This window comes from Meriones unguiculatus, chromosome 11 (genome assembly GCF_030254825.1).
Source record: "Meriones unguiculatus strain TT.TT164.6M chromosome 11, Bangor_MerUng_6.1, whole genome shotgun sequence".
Classification (NCBI taxonomy): Eukaryota; Metazoa; Chordata; class Mammalia; order Rodentia; family Muridae; genus Meriones; species Meriones unguiculatus.
In genome coordinates, this window is record NC_083359.1 from 8897383 (window position 1) to 8921980 (window position 24598).

At 48.3% G+C, this 24598-nt stretch overlaps 2 protein-coding genes and 2 long non-coding RNA genes across 7 annotated transcripts; 2 read left to right on the forward strand and 2 right to left on the reverse strand.

The window, feature by feature from the left end:
* Window positions 1-928: 928 nt before the first annotated feature.
* On the reverse strand, window positions 929-3569 carry Ubb (ubiquitin B). Its single transcript, XM_060363526.1, has 2 exons — window positions 3415-3569; window positions 929-2802 (listed from the first exon to the last, which is right to left on the reverse strand). The coding sequence occupies exon 2, from the start codon at window positions 2794-2796 to the stop codon at window positions 1117-1119; it is 1680 nt and encodes a 559-aa protein (XP_060219509.1). The 5' UTR covers window positions 2797-2802; window positions 3415-3569; the 3' UTR covers window positions 929-1116.
* A 329-nt stretch (window positions 3570-3898) lies between these two features.
* LOC110549782 (uncharacterized) lies at window positions 3899-10505 on the forward strand. Of its 4 annotated transcripts, none has more exons than XR_009584400.1 (4): window positions 3899-4146; window positions 4570-4930; window positions 9566-9637; window positions 10078-10505. It is a non-coding gene; the product is annotated as an uncharacterized LOC110549782 (long non-coding RNA). The 4 variants fall into 4 exon arrangements; XR_002476486.2 differs by having other exon boundaries at window positions 3905-4758; window positions 4829-4930; XR_009584401.1 differs by having other exon boundaries at window positions 3913-4000.
* Window positions 10506-12373: 1868 nt separating this feature from the next.
* Cenpv (centromere protein V) lies at window positions 12374-23046 on the forward strand. The gene is made up of 5 exons (XM_021639177.2): window positions 12374-12902; window positions 15270-15368; window positions 17793-17862; window positions 20254-20368; window positions 22675-23046. The coding sequence occupies exons 1-5, from the start codon at window positions 12559-12561 to the stop codon at window positions 22797-22799; spliced, it is 753 nt and encodes a 250-aa protein (XP_021494852.1). The 5' UTR covers window positions 12374-12558; the 3' UTR covers window positions 22800-23046.
* Window positions 12896-18814, reverse strand: LOC132646280 (uncharacterized). The gene is made up of 3 exons (XR_009584402.1): window positions 18680-18814; window positions 17036-17792; window positions 12896-13482 (listed from the first exon to the last, which is right to left on the reverse strand). It is a non-coding gene; the product is annotated as an uncharacterized LOC132646280 (long non-coding RNA).
* Window positions 23047-24598: the final 1552 nt, after the last annotated feature.

Genomic DNA, 24598 nt, shown 5'->3' on the forward strand with positions numbered 1-24598 from the left:
GGTTAAGAGCACTGGCTTGGGCTGGAAAGATGGCTCAGTGGCTAAGAGCACTGTCTGCTCTTCCAGAGGTCCTGAGTTCAATTCCCAGCAACCACATAGTGGTTCACAACCATCTATAATGTGATCTGGTGTCCTCTTCTGGCATACAGGTATACATGCAGATAGAGCACTCATATACATAAAAAGTAAATCTTTAAAAAAACACAAAAAGTCCAGGAGTTCCTACATGGTGGCTCACAACCCATCTATGATGAAATCTGGTGCTCTTCTGATGTGTGTAGGCATATATGCAGGTAGAATACTGTATAAATAATAAATCTTAAAAGACTTAAAAAAAAAAAAAAAGACTCCTAAAGCTGGGGAAACATGAGTCTCAGTTTTAGGCCAGCCAGAGACACAGTGAGACTGAAAAAAATATTGCTAAAAATTTTGGGGATTGAGGGGATACAAGCCTTGGAATGACAGGTATTCCCTTTAAAGGCTTTCAATTTTTCCATTACTTAATTCTTCCAAATGTGGTTGAGTTTTCCTAGGCAAGAGAACTACCTCCCCAACAAGAATAAAAACCTACCTCACCAGTATCTTACCTCCCCAACCAGTATAAAAACCTAACTCAACAGTATCTTACGCCCAACCAATGTAGTTATATGTACTTGACCACCCCTGCCCCCCAATGATTTAAAGTGCCTAAACATAACCAAGAGTTTAGTTTGGCTGTTTACCTCTAGAAGTCTTTGATGAGATTCAACCAAGTTTCTGCTTTCTCCCAAAGTAAAAAGATTGTATGGCAAGCCCCACCGTATATTCTGTCCCATATTAACTTTTAAGCAAAGTTCTCACCAAATTTTGCTAACACCAATCCTGCTAAATAGTGCCAAGAAGATACCCCACTACCGCCACCACCACAAAATTTCACAGACACCATATATGCTTACCATGCAACAAAACCTTTATTAACATTTTTAACAGAGGTTCAGCTATTATTGAAACTTGTAATTTCTAAACTTAAATTGGGGCAAATGGCTAGAGTGCAGAGTAATGCCATCACTGCCCACTGGGAATGCAGACTGAATAGCCAACCCTCAGGAGCAGGGTTGACTCTTTCAGATGTTGTAATCAGAAAGAGTGCAGCCATCTTTCAGCTGCTTGGGGGGAGATGCCCTCCTTATCCTGGATCTTGGCCTTCACGAAGATCTGCATGCCACCCCTCAGGCGGAGGACCAGGTGCAGGGTCGACTCCTTCTGGATGTTGTAATCAGAAAGGGTGCGGCCATCTTCCAGCTGCTTGCCGGCAAAGATGAGCCTCTGCTGGTCAGGGGGAATACCTTCCTTGTCCTGGATCTTGGCCTTGACATTCTCAATGGTGTCACTGGGCTCGACCTCCAAGGTGATGGTCTTGCCGGTCAGGGTCTTCACGAAGATCTGCATCCCACCTCTGAGGCGAAGGACCAGGTGCAGAGTGGACTCTTTCTGGATGTTGTAGTCAGACAGGGTGCGGCCATCTTCCAGCTGCTTGCCGGCAAAGATGAGCCTCTGCTGGTCAGGGGGAATACCTTCCTTGTCCTGGATCTTGGCCTTGACATTCTCAATGGTGTCACTGGGCTCCACCTCCAAGGTGATGGTCTTGCCGGTCAGGGTCTTCACGAAGATCTGCATCCCACCTCTGAGGCGAAGGACCAGGTGCAGAGTGGACTCTTTCTGGATGTTGTAGTCAGACAGGGTGCGGCCATCTTCCAGCTGCTTGCCGGCAAAGATGAGCCTCTGCTGATCAGGGGGAATACCTTCCTTGTCCTGGATCTTGGCCTTCACGTTCTCAATGGTGTCACTGGGCTCGACCTCCAAGGTGATGGTCTTGCCGGTCAGGGTCTTCACGAAGATCTGCATCCCACCTCTCAGGCGGAGGACCAGATGCAGGGTCGACTCCTTCTGGATGTTGTAGTCGGACAGGGTGCGGCCATCTTCCAGCTGCTTGCCGGCAAAGATGAGCCTCTGCTGGTCCGGTGGGATGCCTTCCTTGTCCTGGATCTTGGCCTTCACGTTCTCAATGGTGTCACTGGGCTCCACCTCCAAGGTGATGGTCTTGCCGGTCAGGGTCTTCACGAAGATCTGCATCCCACCTCTGAGGCGAAGGACCAGGTGCAGGGTCGACTCCTTCTGGATGTTGTAGTCGGACAGGGTGCGGCCATCTTCCAGCTGCTTGCCGGCAAAGATCAGCCTCTGCTGGTCAGGGGGAATACCTTCCTTGTCCTGGATCTTGGCCTTGACGTTCTCAATGGTGTCACTGGGCTCCACCTCCAAGGTGATGGTCTTGCCGGTCAGGGTCTTCACGAAGATCTGCATCCCACCTCTGAGGCGAAGGACCAGGTGCAGGGTCGACTCCTTCTGGATGTTGTAGTCGGACAGGGTGCGGCCATCTTCCAGCTGCTTGCCGGCAAAGATCAGCCTCTGCTGGTCAGGGGGAATACCTTCCTTGTCCTGGATCTTGGCCTTCACGTTCTCAATGGTGTCACTGGGCTCGACCTCCAAGGTGATGGTCTTGCCGGTCAGGGTCTTCACGAAGATCTGCATCCCACCCCTCAGGCGGAGGACCAGGTGCAGGGTCGACTCCTTCTGGATGTTGTAATCAGAAAGGGTGCGGCCATCTTCCAGCTGCTTGCCGGCAAAGATGAGCCTCTGCTGGTCCGGTGGGATGCCTTCCTTGTCCTGGATCTTGGCCTTCACGTTCTCAATGGTGTCACTGGGCTCCACCTCCAAGGTGATGGTCTTGCCCGTCAGGGTCTTCACGAAGATTTGCATTTTGACCTTGAATTTAAAAGGTAAAGTGTCACAATTTCAAAAGCCTAGTAAAAATTTCGATCCCCACGAAACGCCTCTAGTCTAAACTCTCCCTCCCGTCTTGTGACAACGCAAAATCTGTTCTGTCACGGTTCCAAACTGCTAACGCATTTCAAAACACTAAACTGGCATCCGGAACATTCACAAACTGCGGGGCATCCAAGCCTGCCAGCGACAGCCGTGATATATCACAAGTCAAAAAAAAAAAAAAAAAAAAAAGAAAATCTAAACTAGAGGCCGTTAGTACAATCTCCCGTTTAAACGGGAGATAATGGCTCCCACGTTAAAATCAGCGTCTAAACCTCGCAAAGGCCCGGAGTACCTCTTTTCCGACTTCCCCCACTGAAATAACCACGATGGACTCTCCATCGGTTACGCGTCCGTTAAGCTCCCCGGCGCGCGCGCCAGGGCCGCCCCCGCTCCGCGCAGGCGAACAAGGCCCGCTCTTCCCGGAAGGCCCGTCGCCGCGTCACGGCAGCTCGTCCGGGGTCCCCTCCCCCACCCCGAGAAAAAGCCCGCCCGGCCTCACGCAGGCCCGCTTCCCCGTCCTTCCAGGACTCGGACGCCGCGGACCCGTACCTGCTGGAGAAGGTGTGTGGGATCACAAACTGCCAAGCGCGTCGAGTCGGACAGGCCTCGACGCAGCCACCAGCGAGCCGGACAAAGCCTCTCGTCACTAAGCGCCGGGGGCCCCCCGCGAGCCGCTATTTATGCGGCGTCGGCTGTGTCGCTTCTCACCCCTACGTAGCCGCCGTCTCCCTGCGCCGCGGAAAGTAGTTCCCCGGAGCCCGCCTCCCGCACGCCAACCGGGCTGCCCGCTCGAGCTCCCGACCCCTCAGGACGCGAGCGAGGGACGCCGACAAATGAAACCGCCTTCATTCCAGACGGTCCTTCGCCTTCTGTACCCCCCAAAAATGGAAAAATGGTCTGGCGGATGAATCCAAGTGAGAGGGCCCTCCCTCGAAGGCTCTGGAAACTTCCCCGCGGCGTCCGCGCTGATTGGTCAGGAGGCTCGGATGAGGCCGGCGCTGATTGGTCGGGGAGGCGGGCCGCTCGATTGTTGCTGGGCTCGGTGCTGGGGCGGTTAAACGTCGACGTTGCTAAGTGACCGAGCGCGCAGGCGCCGCGTCCGGTCGCCTTAAAACCCCGATCTTTCTGGCCTGAGGTGGGGGAGGGGGTTCTCGTCTGCGTCCGGAACCCCGGGCGTGGAGGCCCCTGGGGTCCCTTGGCACCCCGCGCCGGGCCGGCTTACGTTTTACTGTGAATGGTGGCCCCCCCGCCCCGGCTGGACGCTCGCTTCGCTGAGGCCTCGTCAGTGTGGCCCTTGGTGCCCCCGCAGCCATAGTCCTTTCAGTCGCTTTGTTTTGTTCCCGGCCGCCCGCGGGTCCAGATGTGACCCTGTAGGGCCGCGGCGGGGCTGGGGGCTGCGGGCTCAGCTAGAGACCCGCACCCCCGGCCCTGCAGATCCCCCTACCCTGGGCAGTCTCCAAGCAGAGAAAGAAAGGGGGGACGTGCCGCTAAGACTCAGACTCGGGGTGCAGCCACCTCTCCAGTTGGGGTCCCTGCTGTGCGAAAGAGGGGAAGTGGGCAGTTAATCCCAGAGCCTCAGTACTGGGTTCAGGCCCTGGGTGTGGCTGCCTTTCCCTCGTGGAGATAAACAAGGATCTAGCGATGTCATGCGGAGTCAGGACGTTGGTCTTGTAAATAACCTTGAAAACAGCTTTGTTTGCACAGGCTGCCGACCTCTGTACCGCAGGACGCCCGGAAATGTTAACAGATTCGCTCTCTAGAGGTTAACTTCGCTCTCTAGAGGTTCACCACTTATTAACATGTAACTGAAGGAAACCTTACCTGCTTCGCCTAGCTTGATTGAGTCAAGTTTGATCCCCCAGCCCAATGTGTGCTTTCTGGAATAAAGAGCAGGTAGAGTTGAATTTGAAGTGAACTGAAATTCAGAAAATGTCTGTTTTACATAATATTTTATTCTTATTAGGCTCCATGAGTTGAGCCTCGTTTCACCAAGCGCAGTACATCCTGAGTCAGACATTTTGAGGTGCAGACTGAACTAGAATGCAGATCTTATGACTTCACTGGGGTAAGTTCCGGCAATTGCCAGAGCAGTCTTACTGCTTCCTGGTATATTGTTTTGTCAAAGTAGATGGTTTGGTTGTTTCAACACAGCAGTAGTGTTTCGAAAGGATGGCATCTGGAATATCCTGCAGTATTTTTTCATGGTACAGTTTTTGTTGTTTAGCCGTGTGTGGCCTCCGCCCCATCCCATGGAGACAGGACATTACTATGTAGTAGGCCTAGTTGGCCTGGAATTACTCTGTAGACCAGACTGGCTTGGAGCTCACAGAGATCCTCTTAGCTCTGTATTCTGAGTGCTGTAAACAAATTTTTTAAAAATTATTTTATGTGTATGAGTGTTTTTCTTGTATGTATGTCTATAAACTACCTGTGTACCTGGTCTCTGAGGAGCTCAGGAGGGTATCAGATAATTTGGAGCTATAAGACTGTTGTGAGTATTCATATGGGCCCTTGCAGTACATACAGACATACAAACATATAATTTTTTATTTTTAAGTTTTTGTTGTTTGTTTGTTTTCTTCTGTATGTAGTCCTGACTATCCTGGAACTGCTCTGTAGACCAGGCTGGCCTCTTGAACTCAGAGGTCCGTCTGCCTCTGCCTCCCAAATGCTGGGATTAAAGGCCTGTGCCACCATTGACCGGCTATTTAATATTTTTTTAAAAAGACTTATTTATTATTTATTTATTATGTATACAGTGTTCTGTCTGCATGTATGCCTGCACAACAGAAGAGGACACCAGATCTCATTACAGATGGCTGTGAGCCAGCATGTGGTTGCTGGGAATCGAACTCAGAACCTCTGGAAGAGCAGCCAGTGCTGTTAATCTCTGATTCATTTCTCCAGCCCTATTTAATATTTCTAATGTTAAGACAGATGGCTTTTGTGTGGACAGTTCCCCTGAAACTGAAAAAAAAAAAAAAAAAAATTGAATCTTGAGAGTCCAAGTGGTTTTACTTGGTTAAATGTCCCTTAATAAAGCATTATGAAAGGACATTCCTACAAGGCAGGAACTCAGAGATTTGCCTGGGGTCTGTCTTCCTAGTGCTGGGACTAAAGGCATGCGCCACCAACTGCCCAGCCAATAATTTTCTCACTGGGAGTTGTGACAAAAACCTTTAATCCCAACACTGGGGGGCAGGGGGCCGGCAGGTCTGTATGAGTTCAAGGCTAGCTGGTTTACAAAGCAAGTTCTAGGACACCCAAGGTTACACAGAGAAAACCCTGTCTCAACCCTGGCCCTCCCACAAAAAAAAGTATTTCTGTTCAAGGCAGTATATTGCTCCATGCTGAAGATGGTCCTACAGTTATTGCCAACTCTTCTGTCCTCTTTAGCTTTAATTTATTCTTTCTACAGATAAGTGCATGTCACCTGATGTAACCAAGAGGACCACAAGTTGTAGGTCTTTGTGGCTTGAGTCTAAGGCCAGACTGAAATAAAATAGATTGTCTAAAAAAAAAAATTTAAAAGGTAGAAATGTTTATGTTTTGTACCCAAATGAACACAAAACACTGTAATTTTTTTTTTTTTTTGAGACAAGTTCTCACTATGTAGCCCTAGCTACCATGGAACTCAATATGTAGTCGAGGCTGGCTTTTAATGTTTTTGGTTTTTTGAGACAGGGCTTTCTATGCAACCCTGGCTGTTCTGGAACTTTGTAAATCAGGCTGGCAACTCACCTGTCTCAGCCTTCCAAGCACTGAGATCAAAGGCATGTGCTACCACAGCCCAGCTGCTATTTTGATATTCTAAGACAGGCTTTCTCTGTGTTGGTTGTCCTGGCTGTCTTGGAACTCACTCTGTAGACCACACTGGCCTTAAATTTAGAGATTCCCTGGCTTTTAACTCTTAATGCTCTGCCTCCCTGAGTGATATATAGACAATCCCAGCACTTTGGAAGCTGAAGCAGGAGGATCACAAGTTAGACACAAGCCTGGGCTGTATAAGGAGACCTTAAAATAATCCCAGGACTCAGGAGGCAGAGAGAGAGGCAGAGGCAGGCAGATCTCTGAGTTTGAGGCCAGCCTGGTCTACAGAGTAAGTTCCAGGACATCCAGGGCTACACAGAGAAATCTGTCTCATTTTTTTTTTTTTTAAACACCAGGGATGAGGCCTATCACGTGAGCTAAGAAACCTGGGTCCTGTGGCTGAGAGGACAGCAAGCCACAGGGTACAAACTGTTGCACTCTGCCTTGCCCCGTGCCTGCTCATCTATTAGCTGAACAACAACTGTGTCTGGAAGGGGATTACCATCTCCAGCCCAAATCCTGTCTGAAAAGCATATTTGTATATGAGAGTCATGATTTCCTTTCTCTGATTCTGTATTTCTGTGGTCCTATTACCCCAAATAGGAATGTGTAGAGAAGTGTTTATAGGAAGCAGATCTCTTGAACCCCATTCTCTGTTCACAATCCCTTTTTCTGAAGTCCAGTACAGATTTGTCAAGGCTTTTGTTTTGTCACTTTGGAGTGTTCTGTGGGTTCTTGGTTTTGTTTTTTGTTTTGTTTTAAGACAGGTTCGGACTGTGTAGCTCTGCCTGTCCTGGAATTCTGTATAGACCAGCCTGGCTTGGAACTCAGGGAAATCTGCCTGCACTCCACTCCACCATAGGTACTGGGGTCACATGTGTGGATCATCATCCCCAGGTTTGGTTCTTGTTTTCTGAGACACTGTATGGGAGTCAGTCCTCATGTCCTTCATCACCAACAAGCTGATTTCAGGAATTTCAACTAGATGCACAAAACTTATATTTTTCTTTAAGGATCTGGAGAGACTTCTTAGGTAGTGCTACTCTCAAAAAGAAGTAAAAGTCAATTCCTAACCTTTACACAGGGTCACTTACAACTGCCTGAAATTCCAGCTCTGGGGGATCTGTCACCCTCTCCTGGCTTTGGCAGGCACCCACATGTAATGAAGTTTTGATCTCTTGAAAGACTCAGTTATGTTATGTAAATAAGTTTTAGTTTTAATCCCAACTGTGGGATTGTAGTTGGGCCTTAGTTTGTCCACAGCTGATAACTGTTTCTTTTGGGGCGTGGCCTTTGCCAGCTGGTAACTTGCCCACGTCCTGCAGCATAGAGAGGGGCGTGGTCTAGGACTCAGGGATGTAAATAGGAGAGCCCAGATGGAGAAGGCCTGGAGCGAAGCAGTTCGGAGGGGCCCTTTGTGGCGCTGTGGTGTGGGGGAGCCGGATGGAGGAGACTGCTGGCCGCCTTTGCTGTCGATAGACCTTGGTGTAACCTCCCAAGTGCTGGGCCACTGCACTAGGCTTCTTAATTTTTTTTTTTATAAAATTTTAAAATTAAGAAACAAACATTAATTTTTCGTTCAGTTGTGGTAAGATACAGTATACATAAACATTACCATTTGAAGCATATTGTCTTTTTGTTTTGGTTTGCCTTTTTTTCGAGAGAGGGTGTCTCTGTGTATCCTTAGTAGAACAGGCTGGCCTCAAACTCAACAGTGATCCACCTGCCTCTGCCTCCCAAATGCTGGGAATAAAGGCATGTGCCACCACACCCAGCTCCTTAATCTTTTAAAATCTATTTATTTATTTATTTATTTATTTAGAGAGAAGGTTTCTTTGTGTAGCCCTGGGTATCCTGGAACTCACTCTGTAGACAAGGGTAGCCTCAAACTCACAGAGATCTGCCTGCCTCTGCTGGAAATAAAAGTGTGAGCCATGGACAGATAGCTGCCTGGAGAAATAACTCAGTGGTTAAGAGCACTGGCTGCTCTTCCAGAGATCCTGAGTTTAATTCCCAGCAACCACATGGTGGCTCACAGCCATCTAGTGTGATCTTATGCCTTCTTCTGGCGTGCAGGTACATGTGCAGATAGAGCATTCATATACATAAAATAAATAAATCTTTGAAAAAAAACCAATAAATTTTCTTTCAGTTGTGCCTAAGATACAGTATATATAAAAATAAGCATTTTAAGCACATTGTTTTGTTTTCTGAAAGAGGGTTTCTCTGTGTAGCCTTGACCGTCCCGAACTGGCTTTGTAGACCTGGTGGTTCATTCCTTTAGGAGGCAGAGGCAGGCAGACCTCTGTGAGTTCAAAGCCAATCTGGTTTACATAGAGAGCCTAGGACAGTCAGAGCTACATAATGAGACACGCCTCAAAACAAGAACCTTGAAGCCATGAAATAACTCCCTCTTCCCTTCTTCCTTAACCTCTAACGACCTTTTAGTTCAGTGAATTTGAATCTAGGCAGGAATCATCTCTGGTAGGGAACATTTCAATTTGCTACAGCAGTGGATAGATTTCCCATTGCCAGCTAGGACTCTTTTACTCAGAAGACAGCCCATGTTAAATACAAATTATAATTTGACAAACTCATGGATGCTAACAAAAAGGGAAACACATTCAGAAACGATGCAGCTAAACATGAGATATCAGCTGGGCATGGTGGTGCACTCCTTTGGTCCCAGCACTCAGGAGACAGACAGGCCATTCTCTGAGTTGAGGCCAGCCTGGTCTACAGAGTGAGTTCTGGAAAAGCCAGGTCTACACAGAGAGATCCTGTCACAAAAAAAAAAAGAAAGAAAGAAAGAAAGAAAGAAAGAGAAAAGAAAAGCAAACATGAATCCTGTGATGAGTCACTGATTCAGCTTGTGTTTTATTATTTTCAGATCTGGGGATTAAACTCAGGGCCTCACATGTCATGAACGCTAAATGAGGGCCTGCTGCTGCTGTATCTCCAGGTTTATTTTTACTTAAATATCTTTACTGTTTGTGTGTATGTGTGTGTGCACCTATGTGTGCAGAAGCCAGAGGAAAATGTCTGCTGTTCTGCTGGGACATTCTCTCGCTGAACCTGGAGCTAGGCTGTCAGCCAGCAAGCCCCACCATCTTCCTGTCTCTGCCCCAGGCCCCCAGCACTGGATTACTGGTGTACACAGCCACATACCTTTTTACATGGGTGCTGGGGATTTGAATTTAGGGGAATGTTGTCTGACTTTACAGATAAGGACTAAAGACAGTGGCATCAGTGTGAGGATTGGTAAAATATAGCAGGGGAGCAAAATGGAAGGTCGAGATAGACCACAAGTAAAGTAAGGGTCAGTTGACATTTGACAGAGAATGCAGTTCAGTGTGTATGCGTGTGTGATGTTTTCTCTTTATTTTTCTTTTCTTGAGACAGGGTTTCTCTGCCTTGGCTGCCCTGGACTTGCTTTGTAGACCACAAAGATCCACCTTCCTCTGGGAGTGCTGGGATCACCGGTGTGCGCCTCACTGGGAAACCTTTTTTGTTTTGTTTTGTTTCTGTTTTTCGAGACGGGGTTTCTCTGTGTAGCCTTGGCTGTCCTGGACTCGGTGGAACAGTCAGTGGAGCTGTTTGGAAAGCATTAGGTGTGTGGCCTTGCTGGAAGACGTGTCTACAGGGGGTGGATGTTGACCTTTCAAAAGCGCAGTCCAGCCCGATCTCTCCCTCTCCTTCACTGCTTTTGAATCAGATGTGAGCCAATTCTCCAGTGCCATCCCTGCCTGCCTGCCACCAAGCTCTCTGCCATGAAGGCCACAGACTCTAATCCCCCCAACTGTAAGCCTCCAATAAACGGTTACAAATTGTCTTGGTTATTGTGTCTTATTGCAGCAATAGGAAGGTAACCAAGACAGTAAGTCTGCCAAGCAGTTTCTTTGTTCATGACTGATGAAAGGGCTCAGCCCATGTGGGCAGTGCGGCCCCTGGTAGACGGTCGTCCTGGGTTATATGAAAAAAGCAGCTTGAGAGAGTCTCTCCTCCACTGTCTGTGTTTCAGTTCCTAATTGCAGGTTCCTGCCTTGAATTCTTTCCCTGACTTCTTTTCAATAATGGACTGTAAACTGTAAAATGAAATAAACATTTTCCACCCCAAGTTTCTTTTGATCATTGTGTTTATTACAAGTAGTAACCGAAGACAAACCTGACTTTAAAATAAAATAAAATGGACTCTTGCTGTGTGTGGTGGCGCAGGCCTTTAATCCCAGCACTCAGGAGGGAGGCAGAGGCAGGCAGATTCCTGTAAATTCAAGGCCAGCCTGGTCTATAAAGACAGTCTAGGACAGCCAAAGCTACACGGAGAAACCCTGTCTTGGGGGGAAAAAAGGAAAAGAAAATGTTCATGACCTTCAAGGTAGGCAGAGTTCTGTGTGATAAAAGAATTCACAAGTTGAACTTCATCAGAGTGCACATGCTACTTTTGAAATGACATTTAAAGATAGGCTGAAGTAGTATGGTGGATCACACCTGTAATTCCAGCACTTGAGGCTGGGGGATTGCTACAGGTTTGAGGCCAGCCTTAGCTACATAAGTAAGTCTGAGGCTAGCCTAGGCTACATAGTGAAACAACCATGGCAGGTTCATAAAGGTGCTTGTGGCCAAACCAGACAGCCTATTTGGTTGTAGGACGAACTGACGGTGCAGGTTGCCCTTTGGTCTCCATGTCCCAGTGCACTGACGTCCCTCCCTCCCGGATAAAGACTTTAAAATGAACTATGTATCTCGAGGCAGAGGCCGGCAGATCTCAGTGAGTTCAAGACCAGCATGAGCTGGCTGCATAGTGCGTTCCAGGCCAGCCAGGGCTACACTCTTAGACCTTGTTTCTAAATATATATATGAAACTGGCAAAAACAACTTACAGTGATTAAAAAGTCAAAATAGTGGTTACATCTGTGTTCTTCTTGGAGACAGTCTAGTGTGCCAGGACGGTATATGCAAATCTGTATATGTAAGATAGGGGCGCTTTGCTCTATGTAAACTAACTCAAAGGAAACAGCAAGTTATATATCTAGGAAGTTTTAAGCATTGAGAACTTTGTATTCAACTTCAGATGTGTAAATTATGCTTGGGAAAATCCATAATCAATATTTTCATTGCTGGAAAGACAAATAAATGGATTCTATAGCCTAGTAAAGAAAATGTTTCTTTAAAAGTATGAGAACAACTTTTGAGGCTTTGGAGACTGTCTGGGATGCCCCTGTGGGTAGTTCTTGTGTTGTTTTTGTCTTTAAACTTCAGACTGTATTCCACAAAAGCGTATGAATGGGATATAATCCTGGCTTCATTCATTTGCTTAAAATTGAAAACAAAATCTGGGGCTGGGGATGTGGCACAGTGGTAGATTGCTTGCACAAGGCTCTAGGTCCTATTCCTGGTTCTACAAAAAACCTGTTGCTCATTGATGCCAGGTGTCATTTATGCTTCAAGTAGCAGCTGCCCGACCGTGTACACAGGTTAACTGCTGTTAGGTCATGGTGGCTTCTGCAAGGCTGATGTGTCACCACCTTGGAGACCACTAAGTACCCAACCTTGGCACGTCCGATGTGGCTGGGAACTGAGGCCTGACCCAAGCCCCCAGTCACGAACGTGTGGTGAGAAGTCCCGGTGTCAGTGGAGACCGGAAGCACCCTCGCAGATCAAAGGGCTGCCTAGGAGCGCAGGTGGAGGCGCGGTCCTGTTAGACCGTCCGCCCCAGGCCACACGCCCCACCGTCCCCGGTTGCGGGCAGGCCGGTCCCCAGCTCCCGCGTCCCGTAGCGCCTCCCACCACCCCCGGGGCATTCAGGTTGCTGGAGGCGGGGACGCGCACCGGCCGGCGGGGGCGCGCAGAGCTGACAGGCCTGTGCGCCGGGCTGAGGGAGTCATGCGGCGGACTCGGAGCGCCGTGGCCACCGAGCCGCGGGAGCAGCGGCGCTCCGGGTCCTCCGGGGGCCTGGCCGGCGGCGAGAGCCGCGCGCGGCGCTCGGGGAGCGGGACGAGGGCCCGGGGCGGGGGCGGGGCGGCCAGCCCGAAGCCGCCAGCAAAGCCTCGGCCCAAGCCGCCGCCGCGGGCCCAGGAGGCGGCCGCCGAGGAGCCGCCGCCGCCGGACGCCGCCGCCGCCTCGGGGTCGGCGCTGGACCTGGGGGAGCAGCGGGAGCGCTGGGAGGCGTTCCAGAAGCGGCAGAGGCTCAGCTGCGAGGGCGCCGCCAAGTTGCTGCTGGACACCTTGTGAGTGTGGCGGGGGCGGCGGCGCCCGCGAGGGGGCCGCGGCCGGCGGGACCCGCGCGGGCTGCGGAGCCCGGGCTGCTCGGGACGGTGTGGGCTGCGAGCGCGGGAGGGCCTCTCCGGGTGAACAAGGCACCGGACCCCCGGACCCCGGGACTGCTTTCCCCGCATCCGCACGTGCTTTTGGGGGGTGGCGGGAGGAAAGGTCGAAGTGGGGGGATTTGGCGGCCTGGGCGGAGGGTGCGGGTTATTGATCTCGGAGGGAAGCGCGCGCAGAGCCAAGTCCCGGACGGTCGCCGACCGGGGGACCGCGAGGCTAGGCTAGACTTTGTGCTCTCCTCCGGGGTCCGGGGTGGCGGGCTTTACTCTCTGCTCCCCCAGCTGTACTTCTGAAGCGCGTACAACTTCCTAGGTGGCCTGAGGAGCATCTCAGAGGTCCGTCGCTGGGGAAAGAGCGGGTAACTGCTCTGGCCAGATGCGTCCTCTTTGTCAAAGGTGGTGTGAGCCCCTTCCCCCTTTAACCATTGTGCTTCGGGGGGAAAAACCGAGTACCCTAGTCATACAGCTCCCACTCGCAGATGAACTGAAAAGAACAATAAAAGACGAAGAAAACGAACATTAGCCTAACAGTTGCTTAACAATCTGAACTACTTTTTTTTTTTTTTTTTTTTTTTTTTAATAAACAACAAGATGTTCTTTTGTTTTCGTTCCAGAAGAAGTTCTCTTGGTTTTGGTGCATCCTCTCAGAAATGGACTAATTGTTTAGCTTTCTATGTACTTCGTTTTTAAATTTTATCCTTTTGAATATCCTTTGTTCCATTGAAATTTGGAACAAAGAATTTGGAACTTAAAAAATGAAAGAGAACATTCGTTCAGTGCCTGTTGTGTACTAGCTCCTGGGAGGTCTTCAGTGATACCACATAAAGATCCGTAGAGCTGGGGACAGTGGCACATGCCTGTATTCCTAGTGGTCAGGAGACTGAGGCAGAGGAGTACAGTGATTTCAAGGCCAGCTTGGGCTAGAGACAGACCCTTTCTCAGAAGAAGGAGAGAGAGAAGGAAAAGAAAATAGAAACAAGCCATGTAGAAAGCTGTCCACGTCTGTAAATCCAGTGCTTGAAAGGTGGAGGTAGGTCTAGGGTTCAAGGCCATTCTTGTCCCCATAGTTAGTTTGGGGTCAGTGTAAGCTGCACAGACACCTTTCCTCAAATGGAAACAAAAAAGCCCTGACCCTAAGAAACACAAAGCAAAAGTTTGAGATAATATTTTCTCCTAAAACAAACTGATATTTAGAAAAAGATACCAAAAATATTAGCATGAAAAGTTGAGTTTCACTCACTGTATGCTTGCTTATACTTTCTTTTATGTCTGCTAAGCTCACTTTTGTGCAAAGAAAGTGTATGTTATCTATATTAACGATTTGGTTGAAATATTGCATAGGAAAAAATGAGGTACGTATAGCAAATATGGGAACTCTCTTGGAATGATCGCAGGAGGCTCTCAATGAGTTATTAATTGTAACGCTTGGAATTTTTTTAAACAACAAACCTTGCATGTGGAAGAAGAAACTGAGACCTTAACTTGTTAGGGGAACCTGGGGGAGCGTTCAGCCTTTGCCATCAACGGAGGGCAAACCGAAGCTACAGCAGTGAGCTGTTTTCCCTGCACTTATTGTTCAGGAGTCACGGTGAAACATCCATTTATTTTTGGCAAGAATGTTTAGCCTTTTGGGGAAGGGGCTTCATGATGTCCATTCAGTCTTAATGTTCAGTTATAGGGCTTTCTCAGACTGTATTCAGTTGTGTGAAAAGGCATGTACGTGAGCAAAGCACTAGAGGAGAGTGGCGGGGTTTAGAAAAGCCTTTGTTGTCCACTCGGAAGGAGTTTCTGAATCACTAGACCCAACTGGCCAAACTGTCTTACTTTTTCATAGACATTTCTTTATTATAGTCAAGTTTAAATTGTCTGGGCCATTTGCTTGGTGGCTGCTTAAGGTTGGTAAGGTCTCTTCTTGGTATTTAGCTTGTAATTTCTTTTCTTTTTTTTTTTCTTTTAGCTAATCAGTTGACACATAAATAAAAACCTCTGGGGGAGGTGAGCTAGGCTTCTCCCCTATTATAGTTTCTGAATTCTGGGAATGTTTTATTTTGCAGTCCTATAAAATTCAGGACAGTTCACAGTGAAAATACTGAACCCCTTTTATTTTAGGAAATGCACCCAGTTGTTCTATGAAAAAAAAAAAAAAAAAGACTTACTTTTGTCCCAACCTGGCTTTCTTTTAAGAACAAAAAGACAGCGTGGAGGAAGCATGCCGTAAAGCCGCTGCTTGCCCGTTGGAAATTCTCATGCTCTGGTTTTTGTTTCTTTCAGTGAGTACCAAGGCCTGGTGAAGCACACGGGAGGCTGCCACTGTGGAGCAGTTCGTTTTGAAGTTTGGGCTTCCGCAGACTTACACATCTTTGACTGCAAGTGAGTATCTTATCTTACCAGATTGCCTTAGAGGACTCGAAGAGCGAAAGGGCTGTTTCAGACCAATCTGGGGAGTCAGGGAATAGATGAAACAGTGTTGGCCATGAGCTGATAACTGTTTCGTCAGGTACTGGGGACATAAAGGCCCATTGTTCTGCTCTTTGCCTTGTGTATGACTTGAAATTTTTAGCGATAATTAGAAAATTTTATTATATGTTTTATTTTGCAGTCTCATAAAATTCAAGGCAGTTCACAGTGAAAATATTAAAACCCTTTCATGAAACGTACCCAGTTGTTCTATCAAAGAACAAAATAAAGTTAAAAGTTTTAGTGTATGTCTTATTTCAGAGGACAGGGAGGGAGGGAGTCTGCTCTTTCTCCTTGGTCCTCACGTTAGCTGGTCATCAGGCTGGTGGTAGGGACCTGCCAAGCCATCTCGCCAGTCTGATGATTTCTTTACGGTAGGGGAAGGAAGGCTGAGCCTTCTGAGCTAGCCAGAGTGACACCTATAGTTTGTATGTTCAGGAGCCTGTACCTATGTGTGTTTGTATCATTGCACAGTTCAGGTGAAAGAAAGCAGGGTTTCCAGGGCTGTGGCTTATAGCCTCATGCTTCCAACTGATAGCACTGATTTAGGGGGTGATTAGAAGAGGTGGATCAGGCTGGCTATAACTCCCTGCCGGGATGCTGTGAATCACACCTTGGGCAGAATCATCTTAGTCTATTGGAAATAACCGGGTGGGAAATATTTACATGTGGAAGGGAGCTTTTCATGCACTGACTCTCTCTATTCTTGGCATGAGGCCTGTGGTATCACGCAGAGCAGTGGAAGGCCTGCTTCTCAGCACCTTCTCTGGCATTGCAATAGAGCAGGAACAACAGGCTTTGCCCTCTGGATGGGCTGTTGGCATGTACTTAACTACTTAAGAGGGTCCATTTCTTGTATCTCTAATGGTCCCTGAATTTTATATGAATAATAAATACTATGGATTTCCTCAAGTGGATAACTGGCTAGGCTACTAGTAGAATCCAGATTTGGAAGGAAGCATTATGACATAGTTTTTTTGGCGAATCCTATACTATGTCAGAATGCTTTAAAGTATGAATTAGGGCTGGGGTATAGAGCATTTGCCTAGCATGTACAAAGCCCTGACTTTGATCCCCACTACTGTGTAAACTAGGCATGATTACATGCCTATAATCCCAGAGGAGGTAGAGACAGGAAGATTAGAAGTTCAAGGTTGGGGCTGGAGAGATGGCTCAGCTGTTAAGAGCACCAGTTGCTCTTCCAGAGGACCCGGGTTCAATTCCCAGCACTCACTAAGCCAGCCCACAACTGCCTGTAACTCCAGTTCCAGGGGACCTGACACTGTTACACAGGTATACATGCACATGAAACACCATGGCACAGAAAATAAATAAAATAATTTAAAAAAAAAAATCAAGGTTGTCCTCAGCTGTGCATAGTATTTGTGGCCAGCTTGTGTACCTGAGACTCTTCTCGAAAAATAAATAAGCACACAAACAAAGACGTTCAAGGCTGCTCTCAACTCCACAGCAAGTGTGAAGCCAGCCTGGGGATATGTGGGACGCTGCCTCAAAAAATAACATTAAAACTTTAACATGACGCCTCTATCTCAGAGAATCAAGTTAAAGTTTAAACTTACCTGTTTTATGCGTGCGGCTGTTTTGCATGCATGTTTGTCTGTGGGCCATGTGCTCCGGTTCAGAAGAGGATGGTTGTCTGGAGCCCTGGAACTGCAAACAACTACCAGGTGGATACTGGGCATCAACCCGGGGTCCTCTTCAGGAACAGTCAGGGCTCTTAACTGCTGAGCCATCTCGGGCTACTTGGTTAAATTTCTTTTAAAAGATGGGCTGAACGGCTTGAGGTGTGCCTGAGTAATAGAAGGCCTTCTTAGTATTAGTGAATCCCCGGATTCACTACCCCTGAGGAAGAGAAATAAAAAAACATGATGGTGGCTTGCAAAGAACAAATTTTGACTCCATTTCCAGTTTGGTCTTTCTGAGTAAGATGCTCGGAGCTTGGTTTTTGTACGTGGAGCTAAAGGAAACCTGAGGTTCTTTCCTGGGGTCTGGCATGCTCATCCACAGGGGCAGGAGAGCATAGCAGCGTCTGTGATTCATCTTCTGAGTATCCACTGTTTCTCTTCATGGCTGGGAGGGCAGGGAGGGGGCAGCAAAAATGAGGTCCAGGACTGCTGTGTGGCCTCCCCTGCTGGCTCTGGCACCAGCAGGCTTCACTGCCAGGAAGAGCAGAGGCTGCAGGTGGCCCGTCCAGCTGCCTGAGTCCCCTTCCCTGGATGGTGCTGAGAAGTGGGCCGGCTGGTTCTGCAGGCCTCCGGCTGGGCTCGAAGACAGTGCAGGTAGTAACTCACAGTCCGCTCTCTGCTCTCTCCGTAGCTGTAGCATTTGCAAGAAGAAGCAGAATAGACACTTCATTGTTCCAGCGTCTCGATTCAAACTCCTCAAGGTTAGTACTTAAGAGCAGAGTCAGGCAGGTAGAACCACGCCCCCTACCCCGCCTTTTTAGCCTTTTAGCCTGCTGACTGTACAGTGCGAGGGACAGAGAACCTAGGACATTTTAAGGGCTTTGAGATCCTTTTTTATTCTTAGACAAATGGTGTTTCAGTGTGTAGTTTAGGCTAGCCTCAAACTTATAGTCCTCTTATCCAAACCTCCTATCTCTGCTGGGATCACAGAGTTGTGCCATTATTCCTAATCTTTTTTTTTTTTTTTTTTTTTTTTTTTTTTTTTTAAGGTTCTGGGATTGAACTCAAGGACCATGACTATGCATAGCTTTGACACTGAGCGCTGTCCCTAGCCCACAGATGTGTGCTAACTGACTTAGTTGTTTTTGGTGGGGTTTTTTTCCTGTTTCTTTCTTCCTTTCTTTCTTTCTTTCTTTCTTTCTTTCTTTCTTTCTTCTTTTCTTTTTTTTTTTAGACAAGGTTTCTCTGTATAGTCCTGGCTATCCTAGAACTTGCTCTGTAGAGCAGGCTGGCCCTCACAGACATCCACCTGCCTCTGCCTCCCTGAGCGCTGGGACTAAAGGCGTGCGCGGCCACCAGCTGGCTTCCTTAGAGTTTTTACTAGTTGGCAGACACATGGCACAGCAACATGTACAGCTAGACTCTTCCTACTTCTTGGGTTCTTTCTCCACCACTTTTCTTCTTCCTTTTCAACCCCTAACACCAGATAAGAGAGTAAAAAGGAGAGAGAGGAAAGGAAAGAGACCCCTGAATAAAGTCAGGGGTTGGAAAGGGAGCGGAGCGTTATTGTTAGAATACCTGCTGATTAGAGGCGTTCAGTTCCCTGGGGCAAGTTGGCTCTTCACCACGAGGTGAAGGTGAATTCTTCTCGTTGTTGTTTCTTCTTTGCACATGACTACTTAAACTTCAACCAACGACCTACCACAACCTCTCGGGGCCCTAGCATTTATATACCCTCTGAAAAGCCCCCAGAATTCCCAGTGTCACACAGTCATCGAAACTGTCTGCAGCTGGGAAAATCACACCTCCACCAGAACACAAGGCAAGTCATAGTCAGCCACTGTGAAGTGGCCCTACATTTCCACACCTGGAATTAAAACAAAAACATATTCTTAAAATAGTTCTGTGTTGTTTAAAGAAACCAGAATTCCAGAATTGCCGCTACACACATGCGGGGGTCCAAAAGACAGCTTTGTGGAACTGGCTCTCTCCTCCTACCTGTACAGGGTGCCTAGGGATGAGACCAAGTCATTGCTTCTTTGGTAAGCATCTCTCCCTGTTGAGCCATCTCACGAGTCCCTCCCTATTTCTTGACTTTCTGAGTTGATAATTTTTGTTTTTTGAGACAGGCTGATTTCTTCTGCTTCTGCTTCTGCCTCTGGAAGACTGGGCAGAAGATTGGTGTTTTGCCTGCATGTATGTCTATGTGAGGGCGTTGGATCCCCTGAAACTAGAGCCACAGACATCTATAAGCTGTCATATGGATGCTGGGTTATATGGAAGAGCAGCCAATGCTCCCAAATGCTGAGCCATTTTCTCCAGCCTCACATTTGTGATTTTTTTTTTTTTATCTTTTTCACCAAGTAATGAGAAATGTTTTGTAGGTCATCAGTGTAAGCACCATTTTATATGTTCTTTTCATTCTCTCAACTGTCCATTCACACTTTGCCAATTTTTTTTGTTACTCATATTGGTCATTCATATGGCTCAGTGACTGGAAGCATTGGATGCTCTTCCAGAGGAACTGGGTTCAATTCTCAGCACCCACATGGCAGCTCACAACTGTCTGCAATTCTAGACCCAGAGGATCTGATACCCTCACACAGACATGAGTGCAGGCAAAACCACCAATGCATATAAAATTAAATAAATTATTAAAAAGTACCCAGGACCACCAGCCTAGGGGTGGTACCACCCACAATGGTCTGGGCCCTCCCATACTTAAAAAAAAAGAAAATGAAAACTAACCGTTTGTCTCTGACATATGTCAAAGGTTTTATCCCAGTTTGCCCTTTATAAATAGTTCAAGTATAGTTAAGTAGTGCCCTTAAGATCTTGAGCGATGCTTTTTGGAGACATGGAGAGCCAGTCCATCAGGGGGCACCCGCACTCCCTGACTCTTTTAGGAATTGTGTTGGAGTGTCCCCCAGTGAAGGCTGGAGCATGGCTGTTCAGTGTGCAGTTGGCATGGACTGTCAGGCAGGCTCCAGAGTGAATTGTGTCTGGGGAGTATAGATGGGTCCCCATCTTCCAGGAGCTTTCAGTCTTTTCTAGGAACTGGGAGCTGTCCCCATAACCCAGAGAATGCTTTCAAAAGATTGATTCTTGATAGCGTCACACGCTCACTTTGTCCATTTGCTTCTGTTCTCCAGGGCGCTGAGAGCATAACCACATACACATTCAACACGCACAAAGCCCAGCACACCTTTTGTAAGCGATGCGGCGTCCAGAGCTTCTATACTCCACGCTCCAATCCCGAAGGCTTTGGTGAGTGAAGGGAGCGCCTGAGAACTGGGGAGCCTGGGGTGCTTGGGAACCGAGTGCTGGTTGGACATCCTGATGTGTAGGAAGAACAGGTTCCTCTGCTGGGCTCTGGTCAAGTGTCCATCACTGCTACTGTAGGCCTGTGGGGAGACCTACAGGGAAGAGAGAAGACAGAGGCTCAGTGCTTAAGAGCACTGGCTGCTCTTCTGAGGACCAGGGTTCGATTCCCAATCTCTACCTGTAGCTCCAGTCTTGGGGACCCGACACCCTGCTCTTGTCTCCGTGGGCACTGCGTGCATGTGGCACACAAACATATTCAGGCTAAACACCTAAACCCATGAAATAACACAATTAAAAAAAGAGAGGTGGGAAATGAGCCTGTGGGTTCAAGGGAGACCACAGGAATGATGACAGCGTAAAGGGAGGGAAGAGGATGGAATGATGGCTGTTGCTGATATTATTTGCAAACAAAATTAAAGGCTATGGCTATAGCTCAGTGGTACACTGAGCATTTGCCTGGCGTGTATGATCCTCATCCTGTCACTAAACAGATAGATAAAATTAATTTAGTTTGCTAAAAAAAAAAAAAAAAAAAAAAAAAAAAAAGCCAGGTGGTAGCACATGCCTTTAGCTCCAGCATTCCAGAGGCAGGCAGATCTCTGAGTTCAAGGCCAGCCTGGAGTACAGATTGATTTCCAGGACAGAGCCAGGTGTGGGTGCAGTTATCGGTGAACATCTTTGATCCTAGCACTTCGGAGGCAGAGGCAGCTGGAGTTCGAGGCCAGCCAGCTCTACATAGCCAGGGCTACATAGTGGGACCCTATCTCAAAACAAAAATGAAAAAAAGAAACAAGAAAACCAGGTGTGGTGCAATCCCAGCATTGAGCGGTGAAGGCAGGAGGATTGGAAGCTCAAGGTCATCCTCAGCTGTACTTCGAAGCTAGCACGGGCTAGAGACCCTGGCTCAAAAACACAGACATGGAGGGGGGGCTGGAGAGTCAGCTCAGTGGGTAAGATCTCCCGCTGATCTTGCAGAGGACCTGGGCTTGGTCTCCAGCTCATAGTTGCCTGTAGTCTCAGGAGCTCAGTACCCTCTACTGTTCTCCACGGCACCAGGCCCGCATGTACACTTATACACGGTACAGAGGCATATGTGCAAGCAAAACACCCCCCACACACAATAAACACATAAATTTAAAAAGAAGCAAGAGGGACCTCTTCATGTCCTGCTTGATCTGGAGGTGGGGTGGTGGATGAAACCAGCCCTTAGAGCCAAAAGAAGGCTGGAGAGATGGTTCAGCCGTTCAAGGCTAGGCTCACAACCAAAATGTAAGCAAGAGCCAAGAGAGGTGGATATGCTCCTGTGTGGTAGATAGCCCTACCTGGAGCATGGGGGTAGCTGTGACTATGCCCAGCCCCGTCCTCTAGTGCAGAGAGGAAAAGGTGTGGCACCATGCCAGTGTCCCTATATCCCGTGTCTTCAGCCGCTGCTGCTGGCTCCTGGTCTACCAAATGCTGGTCACCTTGAAACAGAAAGGGGTTTTTGTTGTTGTTTTTGTTGTTTCGTGCTTGTTTTTGACGCTGTCTTTTACTGTGTAGCCCAGGCTAGCCTCATGGCAGGCCTCCTGCTTCTGCGGCCTACATGTTGAGATTAAGGCATGTGCTACTGTGCCTGATCAGGAAAAGGTTTTAATAGCTATAAAGTCAGCCAGGTGCAGTGGCGCACACCTATGATCCCAGCACTCAGAGAAGCAGAGGCCGGTGGATCTCTGAGTTCCAGGTCAGCCTGGTCTACATGGCAACTCCAGGACAGCCAAGGCTACACTGTCTCAAAAAAAAAACAAAACAAAACAAAAAAGAGTTAAAAAGCTCCGTATAAACTGGAGAAGTCTGAGAATTTTTCGGGCTGCCACTCAAGAGCTTGCCAGGCCCTGAACCTTCCTAGTACTTTGCCATGGCGCCTGCCCCACCCGTTTGGACTGAGCACAGGGCCTGTGCATAGTGGGCAAGTGTTCTGCCATGAGCTGTGCCCCGGGCCGGCATTCTGAATGCTGCCCGGCATTGGCCACCCCAGAGGACATCTGCTCTTTTTGTGGCAGGTGAAGACCGGAAGCCAGAAGGCTGAAGGTGTAGGCCTAGCCCTTGGCACACCAAGCTTAGTACGTCAGCAGGGCGGACGCCATCCTCACAGGCTGCCACTCGGGTAGCATACATGTGGGAGGATGGTGCACTTGGGTGAGGGCTTGTCTGACGCATTCTCTGGCCTTACCCACATGTGGAACCCCTGTCTCTGTTCCACTTGCGCCTAGGAATTGCCCCCCACTGCCTGGATGAAGGCACTGTGCGGAGTGTGGTCACTGAGGAGTTCAATGGCAGCGACTGGGAGAGAGCCATGAAGGAGCACAAGACCATCAAGAACATGTCTAAGGAGTGAGCGCGTGCTTCCTCCTCCCAAGAGGGCGGGAGCGGGGCAGCTGCCCTGTGGGTGGTGTGAGTGGTGTGTGTCGCTGTGCAGGCCCGGGCTGCCATCTCCACTCCGTGTCCCCGCGGTTCGCTCCAGCCACCATTTCCTTAGGCAGCTCTGCCCGTAGCCCAGGTTTCATTAAGACGATAGGCCTTTACCCTTCCCTCCAACTTTTGTGTGATCTTTTAGAAAATAAACATTTCTGACATTAACACTATTACCACGGTTCCGTCAGTGCTTTGAACTTTGACTTTTGGCTCCGAGGCCTATCACTTAAGAGCAGATTAAAACAACGGGCGCCATTAAGACACCTGCAGCCAAGCTAAGAAAAGATAAGGTTCAGACAGCACTTATAACCAGAAGACTGAATGGCCACCATCCGTGTGCGTTACGGAGGCGTGGGCTCTAGGTGCTCAGAATGTGTGGGGCCAGTCCAGGAACCCTGGGGAGGCTGCGGCAGAAGCCACTCCGGGCTTGAGCGTTTACTTCATATCTTACCTGTTCAGGTATTTGTTCGTTTTTGTCCTTTTTTTGGCAGTCTTTTTCCTCCCTCTCTGTCTACACGGCCTTTCTTGATACTTTCATCGTGTATCGCAGGCTGGCCTGCAACTCAGCGGGTGTGCCTCAGCCTCCTGCGTGCTAGGTCATAAGCATGTACTCCTGGGCCTGTCCACCAGCTTCTCTGTTGATTTTCTGTTGTCACGTGCTGTAGTTAGAAGCCAGGCCCACACGCATGCTAGGCCACACCCTTAACACTTACGTTCTATTTATTTGAGATAAGATAGGTGAAACACAAAATGTAGCATCTTAACCGAACGTGAGAACATATAACCCACAAACATACATCTAAAGAAGAAAAAAGAACAAGGATGACTTGGGCATTCACTGGCTAAGGTTTTAGTAGCAGAAGTTTGGCTTTTATTATAAAGGCATTGAGAAACTGAAAACAGCTTTGAACAGGACAAAGTCAGCTACTTTACAAAAATTTTAAAGTAGCCAGGAGTGGTTGGCGCATGCCTTTGATCCCAGCACTTAGGGAGGCAGGCAGATCGCTGTGGGTTCCAGGCCAGCCTGGTCTACAAAGGAAGTCCAGGGCAGCCAAGGCTACACAGAAATATCATGAGAATGTGTTCTCATTTAATCCCAGGTGTGGGGATATGGGGCAGCTTCCGACTGTCTGAAGCATCTCACCATGATTCTGTGCTCTAGCAGAGGTGGGGTTTTGCCAGCTGCAGATTGTTTCTGCCCTTGTGTGACGTTTGGAATTCTGGGAACATTTCAGAGCGTATATAAATGTGAGCCCTGACAGGTGTCAGTGGTTGTTGGTCATTTAGGGAGGTGGTTTTTGTTTTTTAAGACAGGGTTTTTCTGTGTAGCCTTGGCTGTCCTGGACTTGCTTTGTAGGCCAGGCTGGCCTTGAACTCACAGAGATCTGCCTGCCTCTGCCTCCCTGAGTACTGGGATCACAGGCATATGCCACCGAGCCTGGCTCATGGTTTCGGTTTGTTAGCTGTGTACAAAGAAGAAAGTAAAGGAAAGAAATTAGATTCAGAGATTTTCCTAATTCCTCTGGCCCCTCTATCCTTGTTTCTCTCTGATCTAGTGTTAGGGGATAAAACTGGGGTTGGGGTGGGGGATAAAGGGTGGGAAAAAGAACCCACAAAGAAGCAAAGACCAGCTTGAGTATATCAGTTCTTCACAGTGAAAGGGATGTTTGAGGGGAGCTACCGATGGAACAGCGAGAGAGGCAAGGAACCAATGAAAACAGT